General features: G+C 40.7%; 1 protein-coding gene across 1 annotated transcript; it reads left to right on the forward strand.

Moving 5' to 3' along the window:
* Positions 1–7,268: 7,268 nt before the first annotated feature.
* On the forward strand, positions 7,269–11,491 carry LOC139131501 (N-acetyllactosaminide beta-1,6-N-acetylglucosaminyl-transferase-like). The gene is made up of 2 exons (XM_070697584.1): positions 7,269–7,475; positions 9,212–11,491. The coding sequence occupies exon 2, from the start codon at positions 9,255–9,257 to the stop codon at positions 10,632–10,634; it is 1,380 nt and encodes a 459-aa protein (XP_070553685.1). The 5' UTR covers positions 7,269–7,475; positions 9,212–9,254; the 3' UTR covers positions 10,635–11,491.
* Positions 11,492–12,533: the final 1,042 nt, after the last annotated feature.

Genomic DNA, 12,533 nt, shown 5'->3' on the forward strand with positions numbered 1-12,533 from the left:
AAGCACTCTGCAAAAGCATAGACCAGGACTCCTTAGGCCAATTCAGGCTCTGAGCAATTTTCTCAAAATGGAGGAAATATTTATCAACATCCTTTTCTTGGAAAGGGGGAACTAACCTGAAATGCTTAGTGATGTCAAACTTGTCTGAAGGGAAGAATTTTCCTGACTGTCCAAGCTCTAAACGTTTATTTCTACCTGCAATCGCTGTTCTTCTAATCGCAATTCTTTTTCTTTCTGTCTTTCTTCCATTTCTAACTGCATTTGTATTTTTCCTTTTCTAATGCCTGTCTCTCTTTTTCCATTGTAATTCTTTTTCTTTCATTTGTAATTCTTTTTCTTTCTGTCTTTCTTCCATTGCTAACTTTCACGTGCAAAATCTGCCTGTATTTCTAACTCTAATTTTCTGAGTTCAAAGGAAGACTCAGGTTCATAATCTTTTAAGGCAGACTCCTCAAAATGGCCTGCATTAACTAAATGTTTTGCAATCTTGAACTGTATTTCTCGCTTGCGCATAGATCTTTTGACATCTACTTTAAGGAATTTGCCAGTGCTATGAGGTTGTCTTTTCTGAGGGAATTAAATGTGTCCTGATCAAGGTCATCCATAAATTCGTCTGGTTTAAATTCCGCCATGATTGAATTTCGCTGAGTTCACAGTATACAGTAGTTTTGAAAAGGCAGGCAAAATGTTGTCAAACGGCTCAAAATATTCGTATCCCGGACGAGCCCCCAATTTTGTTACGTGCAGAGAAAACGAACAAAAGGGTGAACTCAGCAGTTAACGTTTAAACAAAATTATTACGAAAATAAAACTAATTGCTAAGTTAGGGATAGAATACAAGCTTTAAAGTGTACAGACTACTTATCTCAGCTGGGACGGCAAAGCTCCAGTCTCAGAGTTGTAACAGTCAGTCGGATGAATGAACAGTCCTTTGGTTTGCAGGCTTGAAGCTACACAAAGTCCACAGTATAAATCCAGCGTTGACAGTGAAGGTCTTGAAAAGTCTTGAGAATGACTACTGCTGGAGTTTATAGTAACACACAAGAGACACGATCCCAAAAGTCTGACTGGAAGCTGTGCACGTCCCTTTTATAAAGGCATATAAGAACAATCTAGAACTTTATTGACATGCTAATTACTGTTCTAAAATTATCTCCCTTACACAACTAATCAACTTTCCAGAACATTCCAAACATGACTAATTGAATTCAAGGTTGTGAGGTCATCAAGGGCAGTGACCTTGAGAATGTTCTAGACTAATTGAACTCAGGTCATGATGAGTGTGGGGGAAATGACCTACATGAAATTTTTACATTATGTTTTTAAATGCTGCACAACAAAACTGCAAGTTTCTTTGGCAATAAAGTTCTTACATTTTAAATGCGACTCTTTTCAATTTTGCTTATCATGATCGTAATCATTTTGAATGTCAGTCTTTCAACCCCTGCCATTTAAGAATGAGAACACTAGAAAATGCAAAATAAAATTGCTGGTTTTTTCCTACATACAGTCTACTATTAAATTTCATCAAGTAGGATCAAGTTTTTGACTTATATGAACTTTTATTTTTGATACCCAAATTGAGGTTTTCTACCCCAAATATGTACCCACTCTTCCTTCGGGTAAACTATTGCTTTCTCGCTTCATATATATAGTACAGTATGACGGGATGTTCATGTCATCTTTGAAAAGGAATATTGCTTTGAAATAGTGTGTGCAACACCACCTTAAAATAGTACAGTTGCGTCGAAGTCAGACTTGGCAAGTCCCATGTCTTGCGCATGCGCACAATATCGAAGCTAATCGTCTCTTGCGATTCAAAGTTAGTTAAAAGTGTGCCACGGTGAAAGTCGTGTACTGACCATATTTTCTTTGCTAGTTTAGACAGCCATTAGAGGAAATCTACGCAGTTTAAACAATAACATACATGGAATTAGCTTCAATCTATCGACACCTGTTTCAAGACTGTTGATTTTCCCCTATTTTCAAACGACTGTTTGTACAAATGGAACGAAATCCCTGTCGTATTTTTCAAGCCGAGATATTTGCTCGTTACAAAACATAATCTAACAAATTTTTGAATTTTTTGTCATTGAATTTTTGTCATTTTGTCATTGACGAAGTGCATATACCACTCAAGACAATTCTTGCCAGTATTTACCCTTGGCTAGTAGAATGTAGAGAGATTTGACTGGGTACGTGACCGCGGAGTATTCCAAGACTTTTTCCGATGCACGATTTTGTTCTCTGTAGTTAAACCTCGCCTCGCTCTGCGCGCCATATTCATTTTAATCCTATCACTAAAATGTATACACAACAGTATGTAGCATGTGAACTCGTGAGCACTTGTAAGAGCCAATTTACGTTTTCTTCTTCAGAAATTCCGTCGTTAGTATATTTACGACACAATTCGGGAAGGTTTCACCAAGAGAGTGAAGACACACGATATCGAGTGCCAAGGCCGACGGGTGTTGTGCCTTACAGTCATTGGAGTTATCAAACCTTTGAGTGCCACTGGTGTGAAAGTGTTTGAACCTCCATTATGGAACAATGTACGACTGAGATCTCACATAAGCCAGAGTTATGTACGAAAGCCAGCAGACTCACCTGTCGGTGTCACTGCCAAGACGAGGAAGATTAACACTATCAGATACTTCGCCATCCTCGTCACATCTCCCTTTGATGAAAACACACTTCAGGTACTACTTTCATTAAAGAGATGGCGTCACAAATTTCAGAAAAAGTCCAATAAAGGTATGAGGAACCGAAACGACGAAAAATACGGAGTTGGCTCGGTGCCAGTGCTGAAACAGTAGCCCCAGCCCCCGTCTCTTCCCCATCCTTTCAATTTATTTGCCATAAAACCTTATTCATCACTTTTGTCACTTTCAAACTGCAACCAATCTCTGGCAGAAATGTGCATTCTTTTCTACACTAACCTTAAACTTGAACACTCCATGAGCTCTATAGGTGTTGATATATTTCATATTTTTGTCATCTCTGTTTCTTCTTCTACTCAAAAGATTACGTCTGTTTCTGCTTCATTTCCCTAAAGTGTGTCGAAAATGCCCAGAATTCAATTTTTCAACACATGTTTGCACTGAGAAGTGTCAGCACGGTTGGCGACTGAATTTCATTGTGAATATGAATCTTTTGCCAACAACGTATAAGCCGCGGTTGATGTTTTGGTTTTTTGGGGTGGTTTTTTTTCATTCTCTTGTAAGAAGAATAGGAAACTAGGCTTTATTGTACGTGACTAAAATGGTAAAAACACTTTCAAGGAGTCAAATCTATTCTTCTGTGAACAACCAAAAATATCACTGCGATCTTATCTACTTTTAAAATAAAACGTATTTAATTTCCTTCGTTAAAACTAGAAAAGAACAAATATTCCCCCACGTCAAATTTACAGCAAAAGAAAACATTGGCGAAAGATCTAGTCATGGACAACTTCTATTGAGAATACAAGCGCGTCTTTGTCCGAATTCCAGATAATTTCGAATTAAACAGCGCCCGGTTCTGTTAAAAAGAAAGTTCTCTTGACGGGGGAATTTTTATCGCATACCACGACACTGGATAGGCCTATTGGCGGACAGATCCGGGTGAACTCAGCGTATCCTGAATATGCATTGTATGCGACTCGAACCATAGTGCATTGTCCTATGGGATAGAGTAAATATCGTATTGTATTTGATAAAATGCACTGCAGCGAGCCATTATACACCGTGGAACAAACAATAATTGCTATGTATAGTTGTCTGTCGCCATGACTACATGGGCACTTGTTAGTGTTCCGCCATTGATTTGCATGACCCCGACTGACCCTACAGGTGATTCACCTTGGCAAAATAGTGGGAGTGTAATGGTTGCTCACACAAAGGGAACCGTATTTCTTTACGAGGACGGAGAATAGATCTGACGTACACCTTCCTTTCTCTGTATTGCTCACGAGGCGAACACTGGCGGTGTGTCTCTCACAAGAAAACGATCCTGAGTAATAGATCTCTGGACTTGGCTCTTATGTCACCTACAGTATAAGACAATTTTTTTCTTCCTAGATGTACGCATGACTTGTAATGTTGACAAGTGAATTCTGGTCAGGACAAAGATTTAGCTTTCAACAAAATAACATAAAAAGATGCCAATTTGACATTCACAAGCTGACAACTTGACATTCCGACACGGCTGTGGCAGTGACACAAGACGCTTCTCACAAATAAGACAAAACTAATGGCGCATACATCATTGGAAATTCACATTGGTTGAAATTACCCAACCAGTAGCGTCTCGTCCTGCTAACGACCTTTGATTATCGATTGAGAAATCCTTTGAACGACGCCTCCACGCAGCAGTCAAGCTTTGAAATGGTTTACAGTTTATGCTACCTCCTATCTGATTAACAACCTTCGTCCAAATAAACAGAACGGGCAAGTCGAAACATTGCGATATTGATCTTGTACTTGTGACCATAGGCAGTGGTCTCGCTTCTACTTCTATGGTGTGACGGCGTTCGCATGATCGCCTTTGAAACTTCGAGTACAGGAATTATTTCTGGAGCCGTGAACAATCAAAATAAACGCCTAGCCTGCCCCCTCTTTTGCAAATGGATTTTAAAAAAGGCCGTCAGTAGATGAAACTGTATGATCGTTTCCATCATTGTGATTGGCCAAATGCGGGCAGGTTCAAAAATTCTAAAGTGTTTAAAATTGTGCCACGCAGAGAAAATAATGCGGTAAACAGTATAATTGAAATGTAATCGGGGAGAACGGCGTGGCGGGTTGAAATTTCTGATGTGCCGGGGTACTGTACAATAGGTTGGTTGAACCAGAAGTAATGACCTTACCTACTAGTATCGAGCACGGACTGTATGACAGTGGGACAAGCATAATTTTCTTGATGAAAAGCCTTTTTGTGTGTGTGTGTGTGTGTGTGAGAGAGAGAGAGAGAGAGAGAGAGAGAGAGAGAGAGAGAGAGAGAGAGAGAGAGCTGAAAAATCGTGCGCTTTGACACGTTAAATATTTCAGGCAATCTCTATTAACCTATTTCAGGTACAGATTTGCAATGAAACACTTATGCCCGCAGGTACTCAGTCAAGCCTTTCTTGTCCGAAAAAAATGCGTGACTTAGGATGAGTGTAATTTTTCACAATAGTTTGGCTACGAGAAGAGATTTCAGGTATATTTTGAACGAAATTGTTAGTACCTCGACAAACTGACCCAAACGTGCGTGGAAAGATTACTTTTGAGTTTCACGTTGCAACACAAACCGTCGAGAAGTGTTTTTCTCACATTCTTGGCCGCTGGGAGTGCGGGATCGACGGTGTGGGAAAAATATCCCCAACTCGTGTCAGAAATCTGATCCCAGGTCCTTGGGGTCGTGAGATTCTATTATTCCCGTAATGGAGGCAACATTATTTTGTGGTTAGTGAAGATGCTCTCCTATGTTACAAGGGACGATAGTTATGATGACTTTTGCTGGTATTTTCATTTATCTGTTCTATAAAACGTGCGAATTTTCTCATTCTTCTATTCGAAGTGTTCATACACAATCACACGCATGCCTTGAGTACAACCATGCACACCATGCTGATGTTTATAAACATGATAAAGGACTTGTAGTCCTTATGATTATGCAGTTGTCAATAATGACATCGGACAGTACGGACGTACAGACTCATAATTTACGTACTGTAAATATTCCGGTTAATCAGGTATAGACTTTGAGAGATTACCCCTCCAAACATTTCGCCTCATCGACGAATCGTAGTAGGGAACCATGGTTTTAAAATAATCGCAATCATACCAATCCATAATCCAATAACACTAGGTCAGAATTTGTAAGACAATAGTTGTAAACATAGACACAAAACAGCACAGAACAGACAGTAAATAGACAGTACACAAACAAAGTCAAATTCATGAAAGAAAAATATATGGACCTCTGGCCAAAAGACCAAGAAGTGATGTCAGGTGTTTCGAAAATAGTAAGCGCATTCTGCCCCCATGTGGCACCCGCCATATATCAATCTGTAAGTCAGATAGGTAGTGGTCACTAACTAAGGCCCATGTCACCGATGCCATCAGTGATCATTTGTCGAAGAGAGATATTGTATTTATCTACCAGCTTGCGATACCTGCCAAAAAAGCGTTAAAGTTGATGTGTGAGGAAGGATGACTTTTAGTTTTAACCGTGTGTACAGCGGCGCATAAAATACGTGTTATTGGGGCATACATAAAATAACGAATAGCCGTGTCTTACGTCAGTTGATGGCAATAGTTAATATATGTGGACGTCACGTAGAGATTCATGTTGATCACAAGGCTGCATTCACAAATACTTGATGGGGGCTTGAGGAATCGTGAAATCTTATTTCGCTTTAGAATCCCCTCAATACTCTCAAAAACATTTCAAATTCCATCCCTCTATATGATCAAAAATGTTTACAACCCCCGCTCACTATCATTTGCACGGTCAAACACTTATTAAGCCCACGATATTAAACTAAAATTTTGGTATTTTTTCAGTGTTTGCTCTCTGCATCAACTCCCCAATCACAGGACTTTCATTAATTTTTTTCATCGACGAGTTAAAAAGAAATGACAACTGGCTGGTGTTGCAGCGACCCAAGGTTGATGCCGCGTGTGACCAAAGGTCATCGACGGGAGGGGAGCTCGAGAGGGGGATTTGCACCCCCTCCTCTCGATAGAGGGTCCTAGGGCCCTTGAGATTTTATTGGTTTGAAAGGCTATCTTGTTCCCTTCTGCACACTTTCTTAAACATTTTTATGAACTTTCAGTGGTATGTTTTTTTAGTAAGTTTTATGAATGATTTTGAAGCTTTCTGATGACTGTTTTCAGAGATCATTTTCAGAGATCATCATCATAACTTGACCGTTATCAAAAGATAATGACGAAATTGAAAAAACCTTCATCACGGGTCTATATTTCTACATTGGCAGCAATATATGAAACAGATTAACGGGAAAAATATTACCCAACTCATCATGAAAACTTATGTATGATGCGACTTTCTGCACGATGAAGCAAAATTGCTGTATTTTTTGTCTATATGACCGTTAATTTGCAACCGCGGGAGCATTAAAGAACTTTAAAGAGGAAAGGCCTGGCGCTTAATCGGAATGCGAATATTTTCTATCTATGCATGGTGGGTGTTTGGGTTAATTTTTACACTCAGAACAAAGGAAGTAATCTTGCGGGGTCGATAGTACTGTTGGAAAAAAAGATTAGGTCGTGGGGATTATTCTTCCGTTGTCATTGCGTGAAAGAGGTGGACATTTTTGTCCGCTCTGAGATTTTTCCTGTTCGGTTATGTCGGCTATTGACGTTCGTAGCTGTAAAAATACATGCATTGAACGGAATGGCCTGGCGAAACGGAGGGAGGTGAGATAATGCGGCGTAGGCTGGTATCAGTCGGTTACAGCAAACACGTGACAGAAGGGCAATATTGACGGTGAGGTGAGTAGTAATTGTTAAAGTTTTGTTTGTCTGCTACTGAATTACAGGAAAGGGTGCGACTCATAAGTTGGGTTAAATTTGATTTCAGGTAGAATTGAAAAAGAACCGCGCGTTGGCTTGTATTACCGTTGTCAACGCCGGATACAGTGATTTCTTCATTGTTTCATCTCCAAGGGTCAAAGTTCACAGGCGAGGTTATCGTGTTATACTTCAACAAATCGTTGAAGTATTAAATACACGGGCAGATCCATGATAAAATTCAGATCCGCGATATAGCTGTTAATCATTTGTTGTCCACGGGAAACATGTGATAACATTTTGAAATTAGGAAGTGTAATGATCATAGGTCACTGTGCCAGGGCTTGTCAAAATGTCCATTAACACCTCGAAGTTGTGGTTTACGCCAAAGAATCACGTTTTCTTCTCGAGAAACTTGCAAGGATTTTGAGAATTTTTCGAGACACGTCACAGATTGTTAACCACTTTTGAATATTTTGCCTTCTATCATTATCAACTCACATTCTCAAAGCTTAGATGATGGAGCTTTTAGTCACTATCAGGTGGACCGGCAGAATCCCAAGGAGTGATTTATTTTACCAACCTGCCCTTTGGCATGATCAAATTCTGCGAATTCGTCTTCAAGACGGATTTGAGATTCATTTTTACAACAATCCGAAGTGGTTATTCTATAAATGATGGTGTTTGATATGCCTTCTTGCACAGAAGTTGATTTTAACTGAGTGCAATTTCATCGTCATATCGTTTTCCGTGTATCCTGCTTTTATAGAAGAACTGTCAACTGTGACTGAAAAAGTGGTATTTAAACAATACAAATCGACTGCAGTAACATAACTTATGATCTGCAATAAACACAATGCATCCTGGGTTAACACATGATAAATATGTTCATTTCGACAGAACAAACACAACAAACAAATAACAAACCTACATGTGCCCTTAAACCATAACACGGTAAAACACGTCTATTTATTATGCAAATATGACACTGTGAACGCCAGCTTCACATAATTCAGAGAAACCAATTTCGTGTTATATTGCATCTTATTTTACGCAAATACCATCGACATGTCTGCAGTTAGCGTGTGTACCAGCCATAATTTCGTGTTCTATTTCGTGATGTTGAGACACCCTACCCAGTGTTAAGCTTGTCCCGTTTTCGTCCAATGCACGATGTGTACGGTGCATTGTTGAAAATAGGTCAAGACTAGTATCAGTCCATACTAAGTAATGTTGAGCAAGTATCGAGTATATCTTGAAAACTACCTGTTGATTAACAACACGAGTTTGTTGCCCCCAGTAAAGCGTGTTTCAAACCTGAGTAGGGGGATGTTGTACCATTTGGACATAGGGGAAGCGTAACTTGTATATGATGGAGCACTCCAATTTTCTCCGGCCAGCACCACACAGCAACTGAGAGCTCACGAATATGCGTCATTCTGGGCAGAGCCCGAACAGTTACAGTTGCGCGGTTATACTTATTATGAACCCATGGATCCTAAATTTTTTCGCACTTTCAAATGAAAACATTAAAGTTTGCCAGGAATTGAGTTTTCAATGACTTTATAAGGAAGAATTAACGATTGACAGAGTTTTCTAACTCTAGTAGATACCTGTCTCATTTCAAGCCAAGAACATATGCTAGGACTTATGGAAGCACGCTTCTGTTTTTCTGTATCGTTTTGTTTCGATTTCACCTGTTCTTCATCAATTTTCAGATTCGAACACATAGCATCGATCACGCCCGTCGATCTGATCAAAATGTCGGAAAGAGCAAAGATGAGGCACAGGCGAAACTTCTTCCTGGTGATATTAGGGCTGGTCATCTTTACGCTGCTGATACTTGTTCTATTCAACCAGACGATGCCCGATGATTTGCTCAGACGGATGTCGCATGCAGTTCATGCAGTCTCGGACTCATCAACTCACAGTCAGGGACAAGCGCAAAGCACAGATATTAACGTTACTGCCGTGTGTGGAGATCTGATTGGTGGATCTCTTACCTACCACAAGGTCGTTGAAATCAATAACGAATTGAAGGCACAGTTACCGAAAGACGACGAATTTTCAAAACTTGCTCACAACTGCTCCGAATTCAGACTTAGTAGGGGTTATGATAGAATCGCTCCGACGGAATTGGAACAAAGTTTTCCCTTGGCCTTCGCTGTTTCTGTGTACAAGTCAACATTTCAGTTCGAACAGCTGTTTAGAGCGATATACCGTCCATGGAATTTCTACTGCATCCACATCGACGGAGCCTCTGCCGATGAATTCCGCCAGTCGATTCGGCAGATCGTACAATGTTTTGACAACGTCTTCATTCCTGCTTTATCCGCAACAGTAGTGTGGGCGTCCATATACGTACTGGAGGCCGAGAGACTTTGTCAGCGAGAGCTTCTTAAGCGAAGCCGGAGTTGGAAATATTATATAAATCTGACAGGTCAGGAGTTCCCGTTGAAGACAAATCGGGAAGTTGTGGAGATTCTCCGAGAGTTTCGCCTCACCAACGACGTCATGGCTTACCGGCTGGAAGACGGCAGCCAACCGAACAAGCATCGTCAGATGTGGCGATATTATGTCTCGTTGAAAAAGGGAGTAACAGTTTCAAACTACAGAAAAACAGAAACTTTGCCGGGCCGTGTAATGATCTACAAGGGGGAGCTTCACGTCGCGTTGACGAGGGACTTCGTGAAATTTCTACATAATGAGCCAACCGCCGTGGCATTCTACGACTGGCTGAACGACACGTTCTGTCCTGACGAACATTACTACCAGTCTCTCCACATGCTGCCTTTTGCCCCCGGCTCAACCGAATTGGAAAGTCGCTACACTATGAGCCGGTCAAAGATCTGGGAGACGGGGAGATTGAACGGACAGTGCCGGTCGAGAAAGTTCGTGCGCACAATATGCATCTTTGGAAGCTTTGACTTACCCTGGTTGAGGGCGCAACCGCACCTTTTCGCGAATAAGTTTTATGGCGAGGACGACCCGCTGCTACTCAGATGCCTAGAGGAAGAGATTGCGAAGAGGACAATCAGGCCAGTGCCACTGAATCGCAAGTTTTATCGCAGATTCGCGGATACGAGAACATGGGACGAGACAGCGGGAGTAAAATGGCAACTGCCGAATGGGTCACAATGATGCATGCTGGGACTTTTCAACTTGTACGGATAATATTGAATTAGTACTGAAAATTCTTGTCAGATGAAACCATTTCTTGATATGAGATGGGGGAAGGGGGTAGTTGAGTCTCCTAAAGACAAAATTGCTCATTTTCTGCGACATAGGGTAGTTTTCGTTTACATTGCAAAACTATTCAACTAATTTACAGCTCACTTAGGGGATGGAAAACGAAAAACAAGCTTGAAAACCTCACTTGTAAATCTGCTGTTAGTTTTCCACTGTTAGTAGTTCACTACACATTGTCGACAGATTCAAAACGACGATGCACTAAAGCTATTCCTTTCTCGCTGTTTCCTCCTCTCAGGGTATGATACTTCAAGATGTTTTTACTTTGGACACGTTATGATAATTTCTTTCTCTCCACTTTTACAAAACACTTTAAAGAGACAAAGTCGGCCATTTTTCATGAATTTTGTTTGATGCGAGATACTACTTATATTGCTTGACATGTTAAATGCAGACCAACCGCATCGACCTTTTTTCTGCATGTCATGAGGAAAAAAATGAAAATAATGGACACAAAATTATGCGACGATAGTGCTACACACTATCTTTTATGCTTATTTTCATACAAGAGACGGCCAAGTCAAACCACAGAACTGTTGCTGTACAAAAAAACCTAAAGCATCACTGCTGTGCATTTATCTCTGCGAGCATTCCTATGTTGTTTTAATGTTGTTTACGCGTTCTTGTTGGTTCAAGAATAAAAAAAAATGGAAAGTTAAAAAAGTCGCGTCACCGCATTATTTTTGCAAGATGTCTTGGATGAGAAACAAACTTTTTTATTTTTATGGCCTGAGTTTTCAACTGTTAGTTGCTCACGTGTGAACACGTGAGCATATGTCGCAGCGATGTCTGTCTGTCTGTCTGTCTGTCTGTCTGTCTGTCTGTCTGTCTGTCTGTCTGTCTGTCTGTCTGTCTGTTGGTCCATTTTCTCAAAAACGGCTGAACGTATTTCAGTCAAATTTGGTAGACATCTTCAGAATTCAAATGGCTAGAACTGAAAAGGTTTTGGTGGGCGTGGCTTGGATATTAATGAAGTTATGAAAGTTTTAATTTTTCTGTTACGCCGCGTATGACAAGTGAAAACAATCGACTGTTTGAGGGCGCTGTGAAATGTGCTTGTCCAGGTTGGCTACAGCTGGATAGCTCTGGTTTCAACCACGGTCCCTCCGTGTTTCAACCTCGTATTGAACATTAAAAATATGATATTTTATTACTCATTCAACTCACTATTCAAGATAAAATATCGTTTAGCAAATTAGCTTTATCCTTGGTAATTGATTGTTTCCCTCGCTGCTCGATCGCCAGAAATGAGTACATACGTTCTCTACCTAGCCTCATGGCATGGAAGTGCTGATGAATAATAACTTTGGGTCAAAGGTATTGAAGTGTCCAATCAGGTTCGTGCACAGAGTCCAAGGCCATGACCTACTTCATGTACTTCTGCACTGTTTTGATTTTGCTTCGCCAAGAAACGTGTTCGTCATTGTCCATAGAAGTATGTTTGCTCTCCTTTGAGGTTGTTTGTGAAACAAATTCTGGGATAGGCCTTGGAATGCATACGATCGGCATCGCGGCAGTGCATGTAGCTAGCCCTACGAGTATGACGAGAGTGTCCGGCTTGGCTACGCCGCCTCCCACCTCCGGTAGGCGGCGTAGCCAAAGCCGGACACTGTCGCCATACTCGTAGGGCTATGCATGTAGCGTACCATGCTTGTGTAACTGCCGAGCTCAACGTGCATTCACGGTTGATACTCGTGTACAATCATGATGTGTGTTCAATTCTGATGAAGATTCATAAGTAATCCGTGACAAATTGCGGCCAGTCTAAGTGAGACAATTATACTCCATATA

The sequence above is a fragment of the Ptychodera flava genome, chromosome 4, assembly GCF_041260155.1.
Source record: "Ptychodera flava strain L36383 chromosome 4, AS_Pfla_20210202, whole genome shotgun sequence".
Lineage (NCBI taxonomy): Eukaryota > Metazoa > Hemichordata > Enteropneusta > Ptychoderidae > Ptychodera > Ptychodera flava.